Source organism: Felis catus, chromosome D4, assembly GCF_018350175.1.
Source record: "Felis catus isolate Fca126 chromosome D4, F.catus_Fca126_mat1.0, whole genome shotgun sequence".
Classification (NCBI taxonomy): domain Eukaryota; kingdom Metazoa; phylum Chordata; class Mammalia; order Carnivora; family Felidae; genus Felis; species Felis catus.
Genome location: NC_058380.1, coordinates 59,285,397 through 59,309,508, shown reverse-complemented (window position 1 = coordinate 59,309,508; position 24,112 = coordinate 59,285,397). Strand labels below are relative to the sequence as shown.

Genomic DNA, 24,112 nt, shown 5'->3' with positions numbered 1-24,112 from the left:
CTAATGTTTAACCTAAAAATAAATTTCTGAATGTAAAAGGACTCTACTCACATATTTAGGAAATGCCTTGCTTTGCAAATACGTTGGTAAAACTTAAATTTCTACTTTTAGCAGTAAATTGGGCAAATGCAGTATAATGAGGCCTGCATTATCCCAAAGGAATCTTCAAAAGTGGCCCTATATAGACAAGAGAAAGAGTCCAACCATCTGAAGCCAATTTTAAATAGCAATTTATAAATAAACATTATGTGTTCCAAATGCTTATGTCTGGGTAAACACAAAATTATGTTCCTGGAACAGCCCTCTTCTTCCCAAAGGTGATGAAATATAGTGTCTATCATATAAAATGTAGATGAATTATGGTGCATAAGTTTTTCTGAGCCCCAATTTCACTGAAGTCTAATGTAATCAGCAACAGGAAAAATAGGGCTTTAGCAAGAGGGTATTTAGGGGCTGTGAAATAGGATGGCACCAGCTACCTGGGTATGGACATCTTATAGTCTAGGATATAATAGAGACTTAAAATTCTATATTGAATATATCTTTTTCTTAAGGTTTATTTATTTTTGAGAAAGACAGAGTGCAAGCATGGGAGAAGTAGAGAGAGAAGGAGACTCAGGATCTGAAGCAAGCTCCAGGCTCTGAGCTGTCAGCACAGAGCCTGATACAGGGCTGGAACCCATGAACCGCGAGACCATGACCTGAGCCAAAGTCAGATGCTTACCCAACTGAGCCACCCAAGTGCCCCACATATTGAATATATCTTAAAAGCTCTGCTGGGTTCCAGAAGGACTTAAAAAGATTGATACTACCTTGGGCTACCACTAATTTTTGAGGTAGTGATGATTTAGAAATTGATGAAAGATTTCTGGATAGCATAGCTAAAAGGAAGTATTTTTAGAGTTAGCAGTTCTTTGCCCTAGATCATTTGTGATACAGAAGCATTGATTTATGCTATGTCAGAGATTTATATAGGTCGTACTTCCTTGGGAAAAAAAGCTCTCACTGGGCTTTCCAAAAAATATCTTCTAATTTTCTTCCCTTTCTCCTGCTATCATTCTCAGAATGGAAACATATGCCATCCCTTTGTGTGAGATTCTTTGGAAAACTTTCTTTGATCAAAAAAGAAAAGCTTACCTGAACTTGATGTAGTTCTTCTTGCTCTCAAAATAGGATAGCTGCCTACTTCTAAAGACTTGGTTAAGTCAAGATCATGCAAAATCAAGAGATATCCAGAGGACGTTGAGATCAACATTTTCGAACAATCTGGTGTTAATCTCATTCTCATGAGAAAACGTGTGTGAAAGAATTTCTTATGTGGACACCCATCTTCTGTACACCTACAGAAGAAATCAAACCAACAAAACCTAGAATTATCATAAATATAAGGATTTGGTTGATAGTCATAATTCTGAACGTCAAACTAGAATTTACAGTCAATTTGTACTTAGCTTTATGGACATTAACAATTAACAAATTTGGTTGTTTTGCTCATCATTCCTTCTTTCATCTCCAACTTTCCATTTTATTCTTTCTTTCTGAAGTGTGTGTGTGTGTGTATATATATATATATTTTTTTAATTTTAATTTTTTCTGAGTGAGTGAGCAGAGAAGGGGAGAGGGGGAGGGGGAGAGAGAGAATCTTAAGCAGGTTCCACACCCAGCATGGAGCCTGATGTGGGAGTCAAGCTCACGACTGTGAGATCATGACCTGAGCTGAAATCAAGAGTTGGACACTTAACTGAGCCACCCAGGCAACCCCTGAAGTATATATTTTTAGGTAAGACTTTGTTGAGGTAAACTCTCACTTTATGTTGTTCTGAAAATCTGTATTTCCCTCTTTTTGGAGGGTGGGAAGGAGTGGAAGAGACAGGCAGAGGGAGAGAGAGAATCTCAAGCAGGTTCCATGCTCAGTACAGAGTCTGACACAGGGCTTGATCCCACAACCCTGGGATTGTGACCTGAGCCAAAATCAAGAGCTGGACACTCAACCGAACTGAACCACCCAGGCACCCCTACTCTTCTTTTATGATTAAAGATTTAGCTGAGTACACAACTTCAGTTATGTACTCAGTTATGTACTTCAATTCTTTCTGACTACTGGGGATAATAGTCCACTGAATTCCGGCTTCCTAACCCTAACCCTGTTGTTATTTGTAGGTGCTATTAGTCAATTGTTTATTTGGATCATATTTCCCCCTTTGGGCTTACCTTCTCTTTGTCTTTGGAGTACTGCAGCTTCACTCTGATATGTCTAAATTTGGATTTCTACTGTATTGGGATTCATTTGACCTTCTAAATTGTAAGATTAATATCCATATATTCTGGGAAATTATCCGTTATTATTCCAGTATTGCCTCTTACCTATTTTCTCTATTCTTTTGGGGCTCCAAATAGATGTTTGAAACATTCACATTTGACTCTCCTGGTCTCATAACTGCTCTTTCATGTATTCTATCTCATTTCTGTTGCATTCTGGATGATTTTTCAGTATCTATCTTCCAATCTGTTTTTTAAAGTTGTGTCTAATCTGTGACCTGACCCATCCTGGTTTTTAAAAAGTTTTTCAATTACCGGGGCACCTGGGTGGGTTAGTCAGTTGTCTGACTTCAGCTCAGGTCATGATCTCACGGTTCTTGAGTTGAAGCCCCCCTTGGGCTCTCTGCTGTCGGTGCAGGGCCCGCTTTGGATCCTGTCTCCCTTTCTCTCTCTCTGCCCCTCCCCTGCTTGAGCACTTGGCTCTTTCTCTCAAAAATAAGCAAACATTAAAAATTTTTTTCTTAATTACTAAAAACTATATGCTTAAAATTTTTTTAAATGTTTGTTGTAATGATTAGGAACACTACTGATTTTTACATTTTGATCTTAACTCTTGCAATCTTGGTTGGTTAACTCTTACTAATTCTGATAATTTGTCAGAATTTCTAAGGTTTTCTATATAGACCAGGGGTCAGAAAACTGGTCTATGGGCCAAGTCTGGATTATTGCTTGTTTTTGTATAGAAAGTTTGTTGGAACACAGCAATATTCATTTATGTATTGTCTATGGCTGCTCAGAAACCACATAGCACACAAAGCCTAAAATATTTATTGCACAATCCTTTACAGAAAGCTTACCAACCCTTCATACAGACAAATATCATCTGTGAATGCTGTTTTTTCAATTGTTCCTTTCCAATCCTTATATATTTATTATACTGCACCAAGTAGGACTCTGCCTACAACCACCCCAAAACAATGGTAAACAATAGCAGTAACAGCAGGCATGTTCTTCTTTAAAGCTCTACATTCAATGTCAGGCTTGAACTCTTGACCCCAAGATCAAGAGTTGTATGCTATACCGACTAAGCCAGCCAGGTTCCCCTACCGAGAAAACCTCTACAAGTTTCACCATTTAAAAATGTCAGGTAGGTTTTAGTGTATACTTTTGAAGAGTTTCCTACTATTTCTACTTAAGTTTTTAACAGCTTTATTAAGATATAATTTACATGTCATAAAATTCACTCATTTTAAGCTTACAATTAAGTGATTTTTTAGTGGAGTTGTGCAATCATTAAAACAATCCAATTTTAGAACATTTTCTTCATTCTAAAAACCCTACCCTGTCCATTAGCAGTCACTTCCTATTCCTACTCCAAGTTGCAGGGAACCACTAGCCTACTTCTGTCTCTGTAGATCTGCTAATTGTGGACATTTAATAGTAATAGAATGATATAATAAGTGGTCTTTTGGTTTGGCTTTTTTTACTTAGCATAATTTTTTTGAGGTTCATCCATGATGTAGCACATCAGTACTCTGTTCCTTTTCATTACCAAATAGTATTCTACTATATAGATATACTACATTTTGCTTACTCACTTACCAGTTGATAGATATTTGTATTTGTTCCATATGGGGGATATTATGAATAATACTGTTATAAGCATTCATGGACAAATCTTTGTGCGGTGATATGTGTTCGTTTCCCTTGGGTACATACTTAGGAGTGCAATGGCTGGTCAGATGATAACTCTGTTTAACATTTTTTTTTTTATTTTTTTTTTTTCAACGTTTATTTATTTTTGGGACAGAGAGAGACAGAGTATGAACGGGGGAGGGGCAGAGAGAGAGGGAGACACAGAATCGGAAACAGGCTCCAGGCTCTGAGCCATCAGCCCAGAGCCCGACGCGGGGCTCGAACTCACGGACCGCGAGATCGTGACCTGGCCGAAGTCGGACGCTTAACTGACTGCGCCACCCAGGCGCCCCTCTATGTTTAACATTTTAAGAAACTACCAAACTGCTTTATAAAGTGGTTGAACCATTTTACATCCCTACCAGCAATCTACGAGGATCCAGTTTCTCCACATTCTTACCAATACTTGTTATTGTCTTTTTCAATTAAAGCCATCTTAGTGGATGTCAAATGATTTCTCATTTTGGTTGACTTGCATTTTCCTTACGACTAATGTTGCTGAACATCTTTTCACATACTTATTAATCATCTGTATATCTTCCTTGGTGAAATGTCTACGTAGATATTTTGCCGATTTTTAAATTGGGTTATTGTGTACATAGAAGTTACAAGAGTTTTTTATATATTCTGGGCACACATCCTTTATCAGATATATATTCTCTCCCAGACTATAGTCTTTCTTTTCACTTTCTTAATGGTGTCATTTGATACACAAAAGTTTTTAATTTTAATGAAGTCCATTTTATCAATTTGTTAAATCACTCATACTTTGGTTTGCAAGAAGATTTGCTCCCAAGTTTTCTCCCCTGAGATACATGATTGTAGCTCTTATATTCAGGTTGAAATCCATTTTGAATTGCTTTTTTTTAATGTAAGATAAGGGTCTAAATTCATCTCTTTGCATCTGGATATCCAGTTGCACAGACATCATTTTTTGAAAAGTCTATCCTTTCCTGAACCACTTAAGTACCTTGATACCTTTGTTGAAAATCAGCTCATCATAAATGCAATGGTTTATTTCTGGATTCTCAATTCTGTTCCTCATTTATATGCCTGTCCCATGCCAGTAAACACCTTGTCTTGATTACTATGGCTTTGTAGTAAGTTCTGAAATTGAGAAATGTGAGAGTCTTCCAATTTTGTTCTTTTCAAGGTTGTTTTGGCTATTCTGGGTCATTTGTATTTCCATATAAATTTTAGAATCAGTTTGACAATCTGTCCAAAAAAGGCAGCTGGAATCTTGATAGGGATTGCATTGAATATGATATATTACATTAATTGATTTTTGGATATTAAACCAACCCTGTTTTCCTGGGATAAATTCTACTCAGTTGTGACATATAATCCTTTATACATGATACTATGTTTAATTTGCTAATATTCTGTTGAGGATTTTTCTATTTTCTTCTTTTTGTTTTTGAGGAATATTGGTCTGTAGTTTATTATTCTCATGATGTTTGTGTGGTTTGGTATCAGAGTAATAATACGAGCCTCATAAAATGAGTTGGGAAGTATTCTCTCCTCTATTTTCTCCAAGTTTGTGAAAGACTGGTATTATTTATTCTATAAATGTTTGGTAAAATTCACCAGTGGAGACTTTTGGGACTGGGCTTTCCATTGTGGAAAGATTTTTAAATTACCACTTCAATTTTTAGCTTGCTTTAGGTCTGTAGGTCTATAGATTTTCTATTTGTTTTTGAGTCAATTTAAATAATTTGGGACTCTCTAGGTATTTAAGTTGTCTAATTTGTTGCCATAAAGTTGTTCATTGTATCACTTTATAATCCTTTCAATCTCTGTAAGACTGGTAATAATGGGGGCTCTTGGGTGGCTCAGTTGATTAAGCGTCAGACTTTGGCTTAGGTCACAGTCTCACGGCTTGTGAGTTCAAGCCCCCCTTTAGGCTCTGTGCTGACAGCTCAGAGCCTGGAGCCTGCTTCAGATTCTGTGTCTCCTTCTCTCTCTGCCCCTCCCCTGCTCGCTCACTCTTGCTCTCACTCTCTCTCTCTCTCAAAAATAAACATTAAAAAAATTATTTTTTAAAGACTGGTAATAATGTCCCCTCTTTGTTTTTAATTATGAACGAATGTTGAATTTGATTCCTTGATGAAAACAATCATATGGACTTTTGGTTTAACCTGTTAATGTGATAAATTAATAGAATTTTAATATAACTTCTATTGATAGATTTAAGATTGTAAGTAATCTACACCCAACGTGGGGCTCGAACTCATGACCCCAAGATCAAGAGTCACATGCTCTATTAAGTCAGCCAGGCGCCCTGGATATATCTTTTGATGCCTTGAATAAACCAAACTTGGCCATGATATTTTGATTAATAACTTACAGGATTCAGTTTCCTTTTGTTTAGAATATTTGCATCTACATTCACATTGCAGACTGACCTTTCAATTTTTTTCTTCTAATATTATCTTTGTTGGGTTTAGGTATTAAGGTCACTCTAACTTCATACATGAGGTAAGGAGAATTCCCCCTTTTTCTGGAATTTGAACAACTTAATAAAATTGAAGTGTTCTGTTTCCTATATAATCTGGTAGAAGTCACCTGTAAAACTGACAGGCCTGCTGTTTTATTAGATAAATTTTAATTGATACTTTCTATTTCTTTAATGGCTATAGCAGAGGCAATATTCAGAATATTTAAATAACCAGCAATGCAAAAAACTAGCCAGTCAGAATTGATGTGGTTGGCAGTGTTGGAACTGGGTCTGGGAATTACTTTACTGTAATATCCTAAAACTCCCATCAGCAAAACCTCTCAGCAGTCTGTAAACCAGGGTTTGACTCTTGGCTTATATTTTACTGTCTTAATGACAGTCATGTGGGCAAGTTACCCAACGTCTCTGACTTTGTGGTTTCCTTGGCTTTAAAATGGGATAGTAATAGTTATCTAACTCATGAGGCTGTTCTCAGAATTAAATGAGATGCTGAACGACCCCCACCCCAAAGGGGGAGAGGTGTTTTAAGGGGGACTTTAGCTACTAGATCACAGAGAGATCTTGAGGGAAGTGTCCCCAAAAGGGCCTGGGTAACCAGAAGGTGACAGGATTTGACCACCTGGGGATGATTCAGGATAGTGGCTATTTATCATTTAATACAGAAGAAGTTTAATATTTTAACAACTACTTCAGATAAATCAGTACATATTGGTTAAATAATCAGTCCAGGTGATAGGTCTATTTCAGGTTTTCTATTTCTCTTGATCAGTTTTGCTAAGGATTTTGAGTAAACTGTCTACTTCATCAAAGTTTTCAAGTATACTGGCATAAAGGTGAACTTATTATCTTATTGTATATTTTTTATTGTCTCCTTTTTTTATGGTTAAGATTATCTTTTGTCTGATTTCTCTTAACGAATCTTACCAGATAATTGCAATTTCAATTGGCTTTTTCAAAACACAGGCTTTAATTTCTTTTATCATTTCCATAATCTACTTTAATTGGGTTTACTCTTTTTAATCTTTTCCCAGTTTTTAATTTTTTTTTAATGTTTATTTATTTTTGAGACAGACACAGCATGAAGGGGGAGGGTCAGAGAAAGAGGGAGACACAGAATCCAAAGCAGGCTCCAGGCTCTGAGCTGTCAGCACAGAGCCCGACGTGGGTCTCGAACTCACAAAACGTGAGATCGTGACCTGAGCCGAAGTCAGAGGCTCAACCGACTGAGCCACCCAGGTGCCCTTCAGTTTTTTTGATAAAATGCTTAGTTCACTAATTTTTAGTTTACTGATTTCACTAATAATTTCTTCTTCAATCCATGAATTATTTAGGAAATGAGTTTATAAACCCAAATATGGGAATTTATAGTTACCTCTGTTAATTAAACTATACTGAGGTCAGGGAAAATCATTTGTGTGATAACAAATCTCTGATACTGGTTGAAACTTACTTTGTAGTCCGGTACATGCTCTCCTTTTGTACATGTTCTGAGTTTGCTTCAGAGGATGTATTCACTATGTGTTGGGAGAATTCTAAATATGCCTAATAAATCAAGTTTATTAACAGTAAAATCTCCTATGGTCTTTTTAACTTTTTGGCCTATTTTATCTATTAGTAAATGAGAGAATGGCTTAATATTTTCCACTGATACGGAAAATATTTTTTTTTATAATCTGTCCATTTTTGCTTTTTATGGTTTGAAGCTATGTTTATTAGATACACATAAGAATTTTATATTCCAGTGAAATAAACCTTTTAATTAATATAGTACCTTTTTTATCACTAATTATGCTTTATGCCCTAAACTGTCTTTTGTCTGCTATCAATGGATATGTAACTGTTTTTCTTTGATTTGAATTTGCCTGTTATTTTTTCCCCATCCTTTTACTTTCAGATTTTTTCATTGGTATGTTTTAGGTGTGTCCCTTACAAAGAACATATAGTTTGGTTTTCTTTTTTAATCCAATCTAACCCCATCTGTCTTTTAAATGGCTACTTTAGTCCATATATATTTATTGCAATTATTGATATTTGGATTATCTGCCTACCATATTTTTGTGCTTCATTGTGCTTCATGATTTACCTGTATTTTTTCAATGATTTCCCCTCCCTTCTCTGCCTCTATTGGATTGATCATGTTTTAATAGCTTTTGTCCACTAATTTAGAAGTTACCATTCATATTCCTATTCAAGTTTTATTTCTAAATTTAAAAAATAAATTTTAACAGTTATGTGTGTCTAAAAGATAATCTATATATCCTTTGCTGAAACAGTATGCATAGTTACAAATCTTTAAAAACATCCCATCTTGGGGCACCTGGGTGGCTCAGTCAGTTATGCGTCCGACTTCAACTTAGGTCATGATCTCGCTGTTTCTGAGTTGGAGCCCCATGTCAGGCTCTGTGCTGACAGCTCAGAGCCGGGAGCCTGTTTCAGATTCTGTGTCTCCCTCTCTCTCGGCCCCTTCCCTTCTTGTGAACTCTCGCTCGCTCTCTCAAAAATAAACATTAAAAAAAAATATATCCCCTGTCTTTTTACATATGACCTCTGAAAAGAATATTTCAGAAATGGTCCTGTATATCACTGTATTGTCATTTCACCACAGCTAGCAACTGGTATATTTACAATTTTTTTTTTAATGTTTATTTTTTGAGAGACATACAGAGCATGAGCAGGGGAGGAGCAGAAAGAGAGGGAGACACAGAATCAGAAGCAGGCTCCAGGCTCCGAGCTGTCAGCACAGAGCTGGATGTGGGGCCTGAATTCATGAACTGTGAGATCATTACCCAAGCCGAAGTCGGGCGCTTAACCAAATGAGCCACCCAGGTGCCCCAGCAATAGGTATATTCTAATCATTTCTCAAATTTCAACTCTTTAAATGGTCAATTTCTCTATAAGGAGACATTGAAGTATTTCACAACAGAGGCATTACTGACACTGTAGATTATTAGTTGACTGTGTAAACTGTCCCACGCAGGATGTTTAGAAACTCAGATCCCTGATGATTAAACGCCAGTAGAAATCCTCTCTTCTCCCATATTAACAACTAAAACTGCATGATACATTTACTTCCAAACATCCCCCTATGGATCGGTACCACTCCAAATGAGAAAGTACTCTTTGATGCATGAAAAACAAGTACAAAAGTTATAAAATAAATAGATTTAGAATCAAAGGACCAAAGAATGAAAAACATTTCTGTTCCATAGAGAAAATAATATTTTTCCTTAAAGTCCTTAAATTTAGGAAACTCAACTTGTAAACCAGTTTTCATCATTAACTATACTACTTGGTCTCCTTTCCATATAATTTTCTCCAAATTTTTTACTTGCAATATATGACTAAGTGCAAGTAACAAAAGATGGAATCATTTTTTGATTGTTTTTCCCAAAGGCAGGTTCTTCCTCCTTAAAGATACAGAAAAGCTAAGACAAATCTCTGAATTTAGTTACCATCTTAAACAAATTTTTTGTTCACAATCCTAACATGGTCTCCCATTCACAAACCTGTTGGTGTCCCAAATAATGACATTTCCATCAAATCCTGATGTTACTAAGAGTCTTGTATTAGTATCATATTCGATGTTCTTCACCCAGCTAGTGTGACCATGTAAAGTGCATACTTTGGTGTTCAGTTTTCTCAGATCCCACAGTGCTATTGTAGTGTCATCAGAGCAGGTAGCAAACAGCCGGTTATCAAGAAATCTACAAAGCAGAAAAGAAAAACTGGTTTATTTAATCTCTTGTTAAAGAAAATTTGAGAAATAGTCTCTATATTACCTAATCAAGAAAACAAACAAAAAAAGGACTACAAACTTACTGTATAAACCCAGTGATTCTGATATACAATAAACAGTAAGTAGAATTCATATAATCACAAGGAAAGATACTATGACTTAATGAGGACCACAATGCAACTTTATCCATTTGCTTTGTATTATTGATTTTTATTTGGAAATGGAAATAGGGGTGGGTGTTTGGAGAACAGTGCTAAAGAGCAAGAACTTTAGAATCTGTATAATAGGAAACACAAATGGTGAGAGACAATAGGAGACAGAGATTTTAAAGACTTGATTGCAGAGCGAGATATGTTAAGCTGTAAAGGTTCATAATTGTAACAAATATTTACTCTGCTACAAGTAATGTCTTCCTGTTTAGAAGACATTTACATACAAAAATTTCTGTTAAAATGCCATGTTTTTAATCTATTAATTCAAAGAAAGGCATTCCCCAAATAATCATACTTAGCAACATTAGAACCAGTTAAGATTACAGGGTAGATAATTAAAATACAAAGTGCCAGGTACATAACAAGCACTTACAAATATTTATTATTAGTGATTGAGATAGGAGTTCACTTTCAAGTTCATAATTCAAACTTTTTATTATTTTACACTGATTTCTCAATCCTTAGAATATATTTTATACAAATACTTAAAAAATAACAAATCTACCAATCACCCTTGAATTTCTGCCTAATTCAACATTAGGATGCCCTAGCTATGCTGTTACATAAAATTCCCTAATGTCTTACAGAAATAAGAAATGAATTCTGGAGCTTCTTTCAAGATAAAATTATACGTAATTATTTTTTATCAGAAATCAACCCCAGTAACCACAAATATCATAACGACCTTCCTAAAATTTAACATGGTTTTAAAATTCCAGAATTTTGTACAAGCTGTGTCTACTACTTGAAACCACCTTCCTCCTACCCCTTGACCTGGCTAACGCTTGCTTTCTTTTTATTCGGCTAATTCCTCCAGGAAGACTTATCTCACTATCCAGCCTGGGGTAGATTCACCAATCTTCTAATCTCCCAAAGTACTCTATAAGTCTATCATAACATTTAATATTACAGTGTAAGGAATAATTCCATAAGGCTGTAAATTCCTTGAAGGCAGGGGAACTGTCTGCACAGTTCATTGTTAGATCTGCAGTACCCAACACACAAAGTGCCAGGTACATAACAAGCACTTACAAATATTTATTATTAGTGATTGAGATAGGAGTTCACTGCCTAGTGGAGAAGAAATTATAAATAATTATACAAAATAATTGTGTGGAATAAGCAAAGAAAAGGGTTAGTTAGGAAAGACCTCCTGGTAGTGTCATTTGAACCAACTTTAAAAGATGAGCAGGCAGGGGCACCTGGGTGGCTCAGTCTGTTAAGTGGCTGACTCTTGATTTTGGCTCAGATCAGATCTTATGGTTCCTACAATCAAGCCCCACACTGGATTCCCCCTCCCCCTTTCTGCCTCTCCCTCATTCATGTTCTCTCTCTCAAAGATAAAATAAATAAATAAATAACATGAGCAGACACTCCCTAAGTGGCCAAAGGGGTAAGCAAAAGTAAAGAGGCATGTGGAGGGATGGTATACTCTGAGAGGCAACGGCAGTTAGAGTGTTGTGTGCGGCAAAGTAGATATAAATAGAGAATATATCATGGATTTATTCTATAGCGATTCCCAATATTTTTATATTATAAATACATGCCTGTTGGAAATATCTTTTTAAATGGAAAAAATCCACCATAAAAATAACTACAGTTATTGATATGTAGCCTAATTCTTATATTGCAAGCCTAATATCATAATTATTTTGCCATGTTATTAAAGATTGACAAAATCTTTTTTTTTTTTAATGTTTATGTATTTTGAGAGAGAGAGAGAGGGAGAGAGAGAGAGAGCAAGCAGAGGAGGGGCAGAGAGAGGGAGAGATACAATTCTAAGCAGACTCCACGCTGTCAGCACAGAGCCCAACATGGGGCCCAATCCCACAAACCACGAAATCACGACTAGAGCCGAAATCAAGAGTCCGACACTCAACCAACTGAGCCACCCAGGCAGCCCAACAAAATCATTCTTAATGGCTGAATAGATTCACTGTATGAATGAACCATAATATTTTTTTTATAAATGATACATCATCCTTGGTTTTATTTATTTTTAAATATTTATTTATTTTGAGAGAGTGAAAGGGTGAGCAGCAGAGGGGGAGACAGAGAGAAAGAGAGAGAATCCCAAAGCAGGCTCTGCACTGTTATTGCAGAGACCACTGTGGGGCTCAATCTCATGAACCGTGAGATCATGACCTAAGCTGAACCGATGGACCCACCAGCACCCCCCCCCCCACCGTTTTCTTTCTTAAAAACTAATAGGGGCACCTGGGTGGCTCATCGGTTAAGCGTCCCACTTTGGCTCAGGTGATGATCTTGCAGTTCGTAGTTCAAGCCCCACATCAGGCTCTGTGCTGACAGCTCAGAGCCTGGAGCCTGCTTCTGATTCTTACTCTCTCTGCCCCTCCCCGACTTGTGCTCTTTCTCCCTCTCTCAAAAAAATAAACCTTAAAATTAAAAAAAAAAAATTTTTTTTTTTCAAAATTTATTTTTGGGACAGAGAGAGACAGAGCACGAACGGGGGAGGGGCAGAGAGAGAGGGAGACACAGAATCGGAAGCAGGCTCCAGGCTCTGAGCCATCAGCCCAGAGCCCGACACGGGTCTCGAACTCACGGACCGCGAGATCGTGACCTGGCTGAAGTCGGACGCTTAACTGACTGCGCCACCCAGGCGCCCCTTAAATTTTTTTTTTAAAACAAGCAACTGTTGAATGTTTACATTGCTTCCAGTTTTTTCCATCTGTTCAGTGATGAACATCCCAACAGCTGAATATTAATCACATCCTTAGTTATTTTTCTAAGTACATTCCCAGAAGTTTTACTGTTAAATAAAAAAGGATTTTAAAAAATATAAGGCTTTTTTGATACACACAGCCAAACTGTCCTCTGTAGTTCCACCAGCAGTCAGGGGTATCCATTTCTCTAATTTTTTAATTCTCTTAAATGCCAGGAAAAAAAAAATATCTAAATTGAAACTTTTATTTTTAGTAAAGTAGAACATTTTTCATACTAATTGGAAGATTATATTTCTCCTGTGAATTGCTATTCATGTTCCTTGCTGATTTTCCTATTGCTGTATTATTTTTATTACCAAGTTATAAATTCTCTATAGTAACGATAATATAGCTCAGTTTTTCAAAGGTAGTATGTTGAATATTTTTTGCACATATACTTCTTTGAATTTCATAGCATTTTATTTTATTTTTTTAAGAAGGCTCTATGCCCAACATGACCCTGAGATCAAGAGTTGCACAGTCTACCAACTGAGTCAGCCAGGTGCCCCGCCACATATGCATCTGTCCTTCTATGTGACTTATATATTTTCTTATTATATCAAAATTTTAGTGATTATATTATCAAGTTTATTTTTCTCCTATGGTTTTATCTTTACTGATTAGGCTTTTTAAAATAAAAATATTTTAATGACTCCCTGACAGGAATTATATGATTGAAAAACATACACAATGACAAAAGGCTAATGGAGAATCAAACTTTTAAAATAAATTGATCATCAACATAGAGCATCTTCATACATTTAAAAAATTTACAGGATGGGGCACCTGGCTGGCTAAGTTGGTTGAAGCATCTGACTCTTGCTTTCAGCTGGGGTCATGATCTCACAATTCATGGGTTTGAGCCCCACATCGATCTCTGCACTAACAGTGAGGGGCCTGCTTTGAGATTCTCTCTCTCCTCCTCTCTGTGCCTCTCCCCCACTTGCACTCTATTTCTCTCTCAAAATAAATAAAAACTTAAAAAAATAAGAAATTTAGGGGAAAGATTTTATTTTATTTAGTCTACAGAAAATACTTAAAGTACATATGGATTCAAAACTCCAGTGGGATTATACTGCCCAGTAGTCCACCCTGAAGGGTTTTGGCAAGAGAATGACACGATTAGAGAAGAGTTTCAGAAAGATCTCTGAGGTGGCCAAGTTTTCAAAACTTTTGTATTTTCATAAAAAATAAAGTGAGGGATCAGCTTTAAAATTTTTATCATAAGGCCACTGAAAAATTAGGCCATTGAAAAATTACCAATGTTGCATGAAAGATATTTTAATGCCAATGATGTACAAAGAATATTATCTTGGAACAAAAGCTAACAATTTGAATTGAACAAATTTACCTTGATGAAAAATTCAACACTTTGAATTTAGTTTTCTCATTTTGCCTCAAAGTTTTACCTGTTAAAAAATCTTGGTATTGAAGAATCATTGGTGAAGAGAATAAATTACAGAAAATTAAGAATGTAGATTAGGAGACCAGTTAAAGTACCCATAATTCTTATCCTAAAGCAAGCAGATGCAGAGAATGTAAAGTAGTAGACAAACCCTTGGAAATCTGGCTCAAACTTCTCAAATTAAAACTGTCTAGCCTAATAAGTTAATAAATATATTTTTTAACTTCATAGTCCCTAATAAGCAGGAGACACTCCACACACTGAAACCTATGAATTTATGAATTATAAAACTGCCCCATATGTCCCCATCAGACACCAACATATGACAGTAACAGTTCTGGATAAACTGACATTTGGATAAACTGAGGTTTTCATTATCAGAGGTTAATTGGTAAAGGATAAGAGCAACTGAAATAGAATTTTCTTAAAACAGGTACCAACATTTCATTGTACACAGGAAAGAAAGTATTGTCTAAAAACCAAAAATCATAAAAATGTTTAATATTTATTTAACTATGTGTAAATTCCTAGAATAAGTTAAATGTTTGGGGTTTTTCTTGTATAATATTTCCAATGAAATTATGACAGCAAAATATGATACCCTTCCTTAATATTTGAGTTTTATACTATAAAAAGAGGATCATTTCTATATAAAAATCAATGGCTTTATCCATTTTCTCAAGGGCCTTTCCGTAGTCCCATGAGATATGCACATAATTCTCTGAAGTATCTACCAAGTCATCATTTCTGTCATTTCCTTTTCTTTAATTGATAACTAGTCTACCTCTATCAGATCCTCATTTGCTAATGATTTTATATGTAATTGATCAGTTTTCCAATATCAGTCTTAGGGTTTTGTGAAATTCCACATCCTTGGCAAGATAAGAAATTTCATGTTCCCAGTGATGAACACTACATTTACATTATAGTATTTGAAATATACCAATCAGGAAAAGACCAACAAAGACGGTGGGAGGGAAAAAATAGATCCTGGAATATTAAATAGGTATTAATTTTTTAACTGTCATACCACTAAGTGAATATTCTTATGATAACCTCAACTGCCCTTGTAACCTCATAACTGGGGGACCTTAATTATTAAATGGACTCTTAAATTGACACACAGAGTCCTCATGAATAATAAGTAAATCTGTATAATGGGCTTAAGAATTTAAATAACATACTTTCCCCCTTACTGTCCCTAAATATGAATAAAGAGAAAATACTCTTTACAACTACCAATATTTTTAGTTTACAAGATAAGCAAACCTTAAAAAACTAAGGAATGAACTAGAAGACATTACTAAGTATATACAAAATCACTATCTAGAGCCAAACCAGGAAATGCATGCCCACATCTCTAAACAGTACTGAGGTGGTCTAACTGAACTGAGCATGAATTCCAGCTCTACCACTTGCTACATATTAAAGATATTGGACAAATCTCTTTAACTGAGTTGCAATTTCTTTATCTCTTAAAATGGATACAGTATCTGTTTCACATCAGGATAATGTAAGAATTAATATTGTATGAAAAGTGCTTCACAAAGGTTTGGCACATGGTAGACACTCAGTAAAAATGGAAGTTAGTATTATTAATAATATACACATAAGCTCATGCCAGAGGACCCCTCAGATTCTCACACAAAACTCTTAAGTGATATGTACTTCTAAAAAAGCTTCAAAATCTGTTTTTCTAACCAACAGATAAGCAAATTCAAATTTGTAAGTGTGGAGTACTAAAGCAGAAACACTGATAGCAGCAAATGAGAGTTGACATTGATAAAGAACAAATTCTAACAGCAGATTAGCCAGAGATCATTTTGAATAGGGGCAAACAATTCAACACATCTTCTCTTTTTGAGATAAGAAAATTTTAAATTGTAAAATATTTAAAACATAGAGAAAATTATGAAGAATATAACAAAGACTGTGATACACACCACCCAACCTTATCAAATTTTAACAACTTGTTATCTTTCAGATTTCTTTGAACATTACAAACACAACTGAAGCACCCTGAATAGCCCTCCCCAATCCCATTCCCCTCCCTCCCTCTCCAGAGGGAACCACTATCCAAAATTTGTCACTCCCCATGCAAGTTTTTAATACCATGAGTTCCTAAGTATGTATCCATAAACAATGTATCATTTTGTTTTGCGTTCAATTTACTCTGTAAATATTTAATTAGCACCATGTGCTAGGCACAGTTCTAGGTGCTTGGGATAGAGCAGAGAACCAACAAATATGCTTATGTTTGCATATTTCCAAACTTTACATAAATGGTATCACACTGTACAGCTCATTCTATAATTTGCTTTTCTGGCTCAACCTTGAATTTCTGAGATGTATCTCAGATGCTGATGTTTCTAGTTCATTTATTTTAACTGATGTATAGTATTCCATTATATGAGTATACTAGAACTTATCTTCTTAATGGAGATTTGTTTCCAACTCGTATTACTAAAGATGCTATAATGAACCTTCTTTACACATTTCCTTGTTTACATATGCTTTAATTTCTTAAAAAAAAATTTTGCTCTTCAATTTTACCAGATACTGCTAAATTGCTCTTCAAAATAATTTTATCAATTATACTCCATCAATGACGCCTAAGAGTTTCTACTTCTCAACATCTTTGCCAATACTTAGTATTTCTTCATTGTTTATTTTTATTTATATTCTTGTAACTAGGAAGCTTGAAAATTTTTTCCATATTTACTGCTCATTTTAGCTTCTCTTATATGATTTTCTGCCTATTTTGCTCCAGGGTAATTGTTTTATATATTCTGGATGCTAATCCTTTCTTGGCTATGTGCATTGAAAATATGTTCTCCCACCAGCCTATAGGTTATCTTCTCACATTGTTGTCTTTGGTTAAAATGAAGTTTTAAATTTTAATGCAGTCAAACTTAGCAATCCTTTAATGAGTTATGCTTTTTGTATCTTAAAAAAAATCCTTTCTCATCCTTAGAACATAAATATATTCTATATTTCTTCTAAAGCTTTAAAGGTTTGCTTTCATAATTAGGTCTTCAACTGGCAGTTATATTTAGCTATGGTATGAGACAGAAATCTAATCTTACTTTGTTTTTTCATATATATACATATATATATATATACACATATATATGTGTATATATATACACATATATATGTGTATATATATATATATACACATATATATGTGTATATATATATATGTATATATATGTATATATATACATATATGTATATATATGTGTGTGTATATATATATATATATATATATATATATATATATATATATATAACCAGTTCTCTCTTTTCCATTTCCCTGCCATTAATCTGTAATGCCCCTGCTGTCATATATCAAATTTCCATATATGCATGGGTCTGTTTCTGGAAGTTATACTCCATTCCATTAGGCACTTAATCCCTGTCCTAAGACTGTGTTTGATATCAGGAAGACTACCATCTTAGCATCCTTCAAAATTGTCTCAGATATTCTTGGCACTTTGCTGTTCCATATGAATTTTTAAGTTAAAAAAAAAAAAAAACCCTTCTGGTATTTTGATTAAAACTGAACTAAATTTATAGACTAATTTGGAAAGAATTGACTTCTTTATGATACTGAGTTTTCTCCCTGAGAGAAGATATGCGTTTGTTTTTGCAAGTACCTGGCAGTACTATCAACTTGGATTCAATTTTAAATTGCTGGCTAGATGGTTTTGGACCATATAGTAGTGTGAATTTGGGCCCCATACATGCATGAAGGCGGACTTGTGGTTAGAAACTTACTGAGGAGATTTTCTGACATCCCTCTACCAAGGTCATACTCTACATGAACAGCGTGATATATTTCTAGATCACCTTAATGCTGTAAGTATAGCCCTTGGGAGTCCCAGCTTTATGCAGAGTTTTCCACTAGATTCCTCATCTTGAACTGGCCATAAAACTAACTCTCCTGTTCACTGTAACTCCTTATACATATCAAAACAGAAGATCAAGGTCACTCACTAGTATTTGGCAAATGCCTCCAGGGTAAAAGCCAGCTGAATACCAATTTACTTATTTGCATTCCTGCTTCTATTTCATTTTTGGCCCTACGATTCCTTTCTTTCTTATCAGCTCAATTATACATTAAAAAAAAAAACATTTTAAATACATCTTATTCTGCATTTCTATTTTTAGTAGAAAGGTTGTAAAAGATATTTTAAAATCTTCTATAGCCTAATTTTTATCTACTTGATTTACTAGTTTGGGATGGAAGTGTATTAAAAGTCTCTCACTATGATTATAGAGTTGTAATTCCTTATCTGTTTTGTTTTGGGATTTTTTGTTTTATTTTTTTTTGAAATATACAAATTTCAAATTGTATACAAGTTCCTAATTACATGCTCTGAGTTGATTTTTCCTTTTATCAGTATGTACTGTTGTATTTTTATCTTTATTTAGGCTTTTGATCTTCCATCTGTCCAATAATGATAATCTATATTAGTTTTCTTTTCCCATTTCTGGGCAACTTTTTATCTCTATAAAAAGTATACAGATGATTTTGGTTTTTATTCAAATTGCTGTCTCTGTGTCTTTTAATAAAGAAGATCAATCCATTTATACTTACTGAGAACTACTCATATATTTGGAACTGTTTCTACTCCTTGTTTCCTACTTATCCCTTTGCTTGCTTTATTTGTTTATTTACTTTATAAAGCTTTCCTGTTTTCTACTAAACCAATCAAGTATTCAGTATTCCCTTTCCCCCCACTTCTGATTCGGAATCTATACACTATATGTCTACTATATTAGTTACCTTTAAGTTTCTTTTTCATTGCATGTATTTAATTATACATTGTTCTGAAAGAGTCTGAAGCTACTTAGTATTTCTGCCTTCTTTCTGAACCTGACATGAACCTTACCATATTACACACAATCTATTTGTTGTTCCTATCCAAAGCTACACTGTCCAGTTTGGTAGCCATTAGCCACATATGGCTTTTGAGTCCTTGATATGTGGCCAGTCTGAATTGGGATGTGCTCTAAGTGTTAAACACCGGATTTTGAAAATTCAACATTCAAAAATGAAAGTAAAATACCTCAATAAATGTTATAATAGTTACATGTTGAAATGATAATGTTTTAGTCCTATTGGGGTAAATAAAACATTAAAAATTAATTTCACTTTTTTTCTTTTTAATATGACTAGGAGAAAATAAATCTAGACTTTTAGTTTTAACTTTGTTTTAAATACACCCCCCCAAAAAAACCCTAAATTATTATCTTCCTGCTATTAATAACATTTATCATTTCACCTAATTAAATTCTTCATTATGGAATGAAAGTTTACCTGGATATATGGCATGGAGCATTATTTTTCCTTAGTATTTAAGATACTACTTCATAATCTCCTAACATCAACTGTTGCTGTTGAGAAACTTTGTTATAACCTTGAATTATACCTCTGTAGGTATTCTGGCCTCTAACATTGGTGGTTTTTAAGATTTTGTCTTTATCTTTGATACTCTATAGGGTTTTACTACAACCTGTTTCAATGTACATTTATCTTTAACCTATGTGACATTTAGAGTTTACTTTTGATTCAAGGATTCAGGATCTTCTTTAATGCTAAAAATTCTCTCCCTTTGTGCCTTCAAAAATTAGTTCTCCACCAATCTCTGCATGTTCTTTTTCTATAATTCTTATCATACATACATTGGAGTCTTTCAATCCTCTATGACTTTTAAGTACTCAGTATTTTCCAATCCATTAATTCTCTCATCAATGATGTAAAGGATAATATTTACCCCCTCTTTTGAGTTTTTTATATACTAACTACATTTTTAATTTCTAAGAGTTGTAGTTGGTTTTTTCCAGATTAACCTATTCTCGTTTCATCTCTTTAAATGGAAAGTATTCCTTATTTCTTTGAGCATCCTAAAAATGCTTTAAAGTTTCTCCCAACCAATGGAATACTATGCAGCCGTTAAAAAGAATAAGATTATCCCATGGGTACTAACATGGAATAATCTCTAAATATGTTATTAAACGGAAAAGCCAAGGTATATAATAGTGTGTGTAGTATGCTACCATTTATATAAAAGTGTATGTGTGTACGTGTGTGTGTATGCTTGTACATGCATAGACTATCTCAAAAAGGATAGCAAGAAACTGGTAATAGTGGTTGCCTCTGGGGAGGGGAACTGGGTGGCTAGGGGACAGAGGTGGGAGATAGACTTACTTTTCACTGTTTACCCTTTTGTACCTTTGAATTTTGTACCACGTGCATGTATTACCTAGTCAAAAAAAAATAAATAATTTATTTTTAAAAATAAAGTCTTCGTTGGACTACTCCATAAAATTAACTTCATCCAGAAAAAAATGCTTGTTTTAGTTGCTGATTTTATGATATTAGTATGTCTTCATGAGTTTTGGCATTTTGGTTATAGGCTCATTTTGAGTAAGAAAGGTTTTAAGAAAGGTTTTTAATTACTTTTTTTCTTCTCCTATTTAATGGTTTTGTAGTTGCCCCCATTTGGATTTTTGAACCACTAATCCACAATTAGGCCACATAATGACATTAAGTCCTTCAGTTTCCTGATGATATTGGAGCTATCACACATATACATTCAATCACTGACTCAGTAATGCCTTCATTACTGAGTCAGGCCAGGAGGATGTGTCTTAATCAGCCAAAACCCACAGCCTCAGGTAGTGAATAGCTTTTTCCTTTTTTCAGCCTTTCACAAATGGGGCAGGCATTCAGCCTTTCACAAATGGGATAGGCACTCTAGTCAAATGCCTGGCTTTGTGTAGTAATTCTGGCTCTGGTTCCTGCCTCACATACAGTACTTGGGTACTTCTGATTCTTGACAGGAACTAAAACTACCACACATCAATACCAGATGGAAAACTCAGTGGGCTTGCAGTTTCAGACCTATAACAGCTTCCCTGTGTTCCATTTCTGGCCCACGAAAATGTTTATGTTGTTTCAGAGCCTCACTATATCTTTTGTGCTATTTATTGTTCAGTGTGTTTAGAGCATAGAGGTTACATCAAAACTCAGTAAGTCACTGTGACTAGAAGCAATTTCCACGTTTTTTTTTTGAACAGTAACAGTAATCGTTATAAAGGGAATATAATCTTATTACATAATGTTTAGAAAACAGAAAATTACTCATTATCCATTCATTCTAACCCATCCTATGTTAGCATTGAAAAATATTTCCTTATCTTCTGCATTTCATATTTTTAACAACTTTTATCATGATTTTTACCTATATTGTCCCAAGCATTTGTCCATGTTGATATGTAGTCCCTATGACCATCATTTTAATGACTGCATATTAATCCACCAAGCTGTTCAACTGTTATTTACTTCCCACATTATTAAGAATTTAAGGAGCTTCCAACATGCTTTTATAAAGAAGTTCTCTGTGCAAATGTGTTTTTCCCCCTCAATAGTTTGGAATGGGGAGGGGATAGGTGAGAGAGGCTAAGTAATGGGATTGCCATAATTCTTCACAGATCATTAGCCCAAAGACATTGGAGGACTATTGTAATGCATGGCTGAGGTTCATAATGATGACCCTAATACATGAAGAGAAAAGATAAAATCATATGGAAGTGAAAAATGCATTTCAGAAAAATTCTTATCCAAAATGGTTAATAGTAAGTTTTACAATTAAAGGGATAAATTTCACAAGGGATAAAATTCACAGTTCACAAATGCATATCATCTAGCACTGCTGGGCAAGACATTACCAATTTTCATTAACTTCCAAAACAGAATATTTTGGGTCACATTAATAAACTTCACTATTTCACTAAAATACTGACCTGATATTATTTACACAGTCTTCATGAGCTTCAGAAAGTGTTTTTATGTGCTTTGAAGATATAGGGTCAAAAAGCAGAACTTCAGTCTGTTCACAAGCAACAGTCAGCACTGACCTGAAAGCAAATGACACATTTCTCTTTAGTTTTCTAGCATTCTTTCATTATTGATATTTATTTATAATCACACAAACTATAATGAATAACTTTTTTTTACCCATGTTAGTAGCAAATGTTTTTTATTTTTAAAGTTTTATTAATTTTTTTGAGGGGGGGAGGGGCAGAGAGGGAGAGTATGAAAGAGAATCCCAAGCAGGCTCCATGCTCAGCACAGAACCTGACGTGGGGCTTGATCTCATCATTGTGAGATCTTGACCTGAGCTGAAATCAAGACTCAAGACACTTAGCTGACTGAGCCACCCAGACACCCCAGTAGCAAGCATTTAAAAGATTGAAATTATCTGCTGTTGGCAATAGTAGGAAATGGTACTCTCAAATATGATAGTGAAGCATAAACTGGTACAGTTTAGGTTCAGAGAGTACCTGTGTCTATCAAACTTTTAGCACCACACTCTAACCAGCTGAGCTAAACGGCCAACCTTGTATCTATCAAACTTTTAAATGTGCATAACTTTTGACTCAGAAATTTTTTCTGGGAATTTAATCTAAAGAAATAATCATTTATAAATACAAAGAAACATAAAGATATGCTTCACTGTAATGAGAAATTGAAAGTAACCTAAAAGTACATGAAAGAGGAATGACTGATTCTATAAGCCATGGTACATAATAGTTTGCAATATGGTACAACATTTAAAAAGAAAGGGGTAAGTTTTATGTGGATATGCAAGAACTCTAAAACACATTTCTAAATGAGAAAAGCTGGTTGCAGAAAAGCATGCATCGATGAGGCAACTTAGGAAAAAAATTATATATAACAAAATTATGTATTTATCAATATCTATTAAAATGTACTGAAAAAGGTTTGGCATATATCCTACCAAACCAGTTAGATAAAATCAAACTTAATCTTTTCCTTTATAGTTTTTAGTATTGTCTCTTGTTTCAGCCCTTTCCTATTACAAAGTTATATAATTATAAATCTTTTATAAGTTGCATTTTGATTTCTGAAAAGCAACTGTGTTTTATTTAAGTCTTAGTTTTCTGTGGGCACTGCTTTCAGATTCAGATCTAGCAAATGAAATCTTAAGTCTTTGAAACTGCAGGCCTGGTCTCAATTTATAGTTCCAGTAATAAATGGAATTTGTACACTTAACATTAAAATACATAAAATAAAAATGTTTTTAATTTTTTAAAGTAATCTCTACACCCAACATGGGGCTTGAACTTACAATCCTGAGATCAAGAGCCACATGTTCTACTGACTAAGCCACCAGAATGCCCCAAGACAGAATTTTAATTAAAAAAAAAAATTTTTATTTGAGAGAGACAGAACACACGTGCTTGAGCAGGAGAGAGGGGCAGAAAGAGAGACAGAACCTCAAGCAGGCTCCATGCTCAGCATGGAGCCAGATGTGGGGCCTGATCCCATAATCCTGGGATCATGACCTGAGGCAAAATCAAGAGTCGGACACTCAACTGACTGAGCCACCCAGGTGTACCCCCAAGACAATTTTAAGTAGCCAAAATTTTCTATTTATTTATTGTTTATTTATTTTTGAGACAGAGAGACAGAGCATGAACAGGGGAGGGTCAGAGAGAGAGAGGGAGACACAGAATCTGAAACAGGCTCCAGGCTCCGAGCTGTCAGCACAGAGCCCGACGCGGGGCTTGAACTCATGAACCGCGAGA

General features: G+C 34.8%; 1 protein-coding gene across 1 annotated transcript in view; it reads right to left on the bottom strand.

Moving 5' to 3' along the window:
* The window catches only part of DCAF10 (DDB1 and CUL4 associated factor 10), a 38,795-nt gene that overhangs the window by 5,144 nt on the left and 9,539 nt on the right, over positions 1-24,112 (bottom strand). Inside the window, exons 2-4 of the mRNA XM_045043165.1 lie at positions 22,304-22,417; positions 9,919-10,116; positions 1,138-1,340 (exon numbers count right to left, since the gene is read on the bottom strand). Coding sequence (XP_044899100.1) covers positions 1,138-1,340; positions 9,919-10,116; positions 22,304-22,417 — 515 coding nt within the window. The remainder of the gene's footprint in view (positions 1-1,137; positions 1,341-9,918; positions 10,117-22,303; positions 22,418-24,112) is intronic.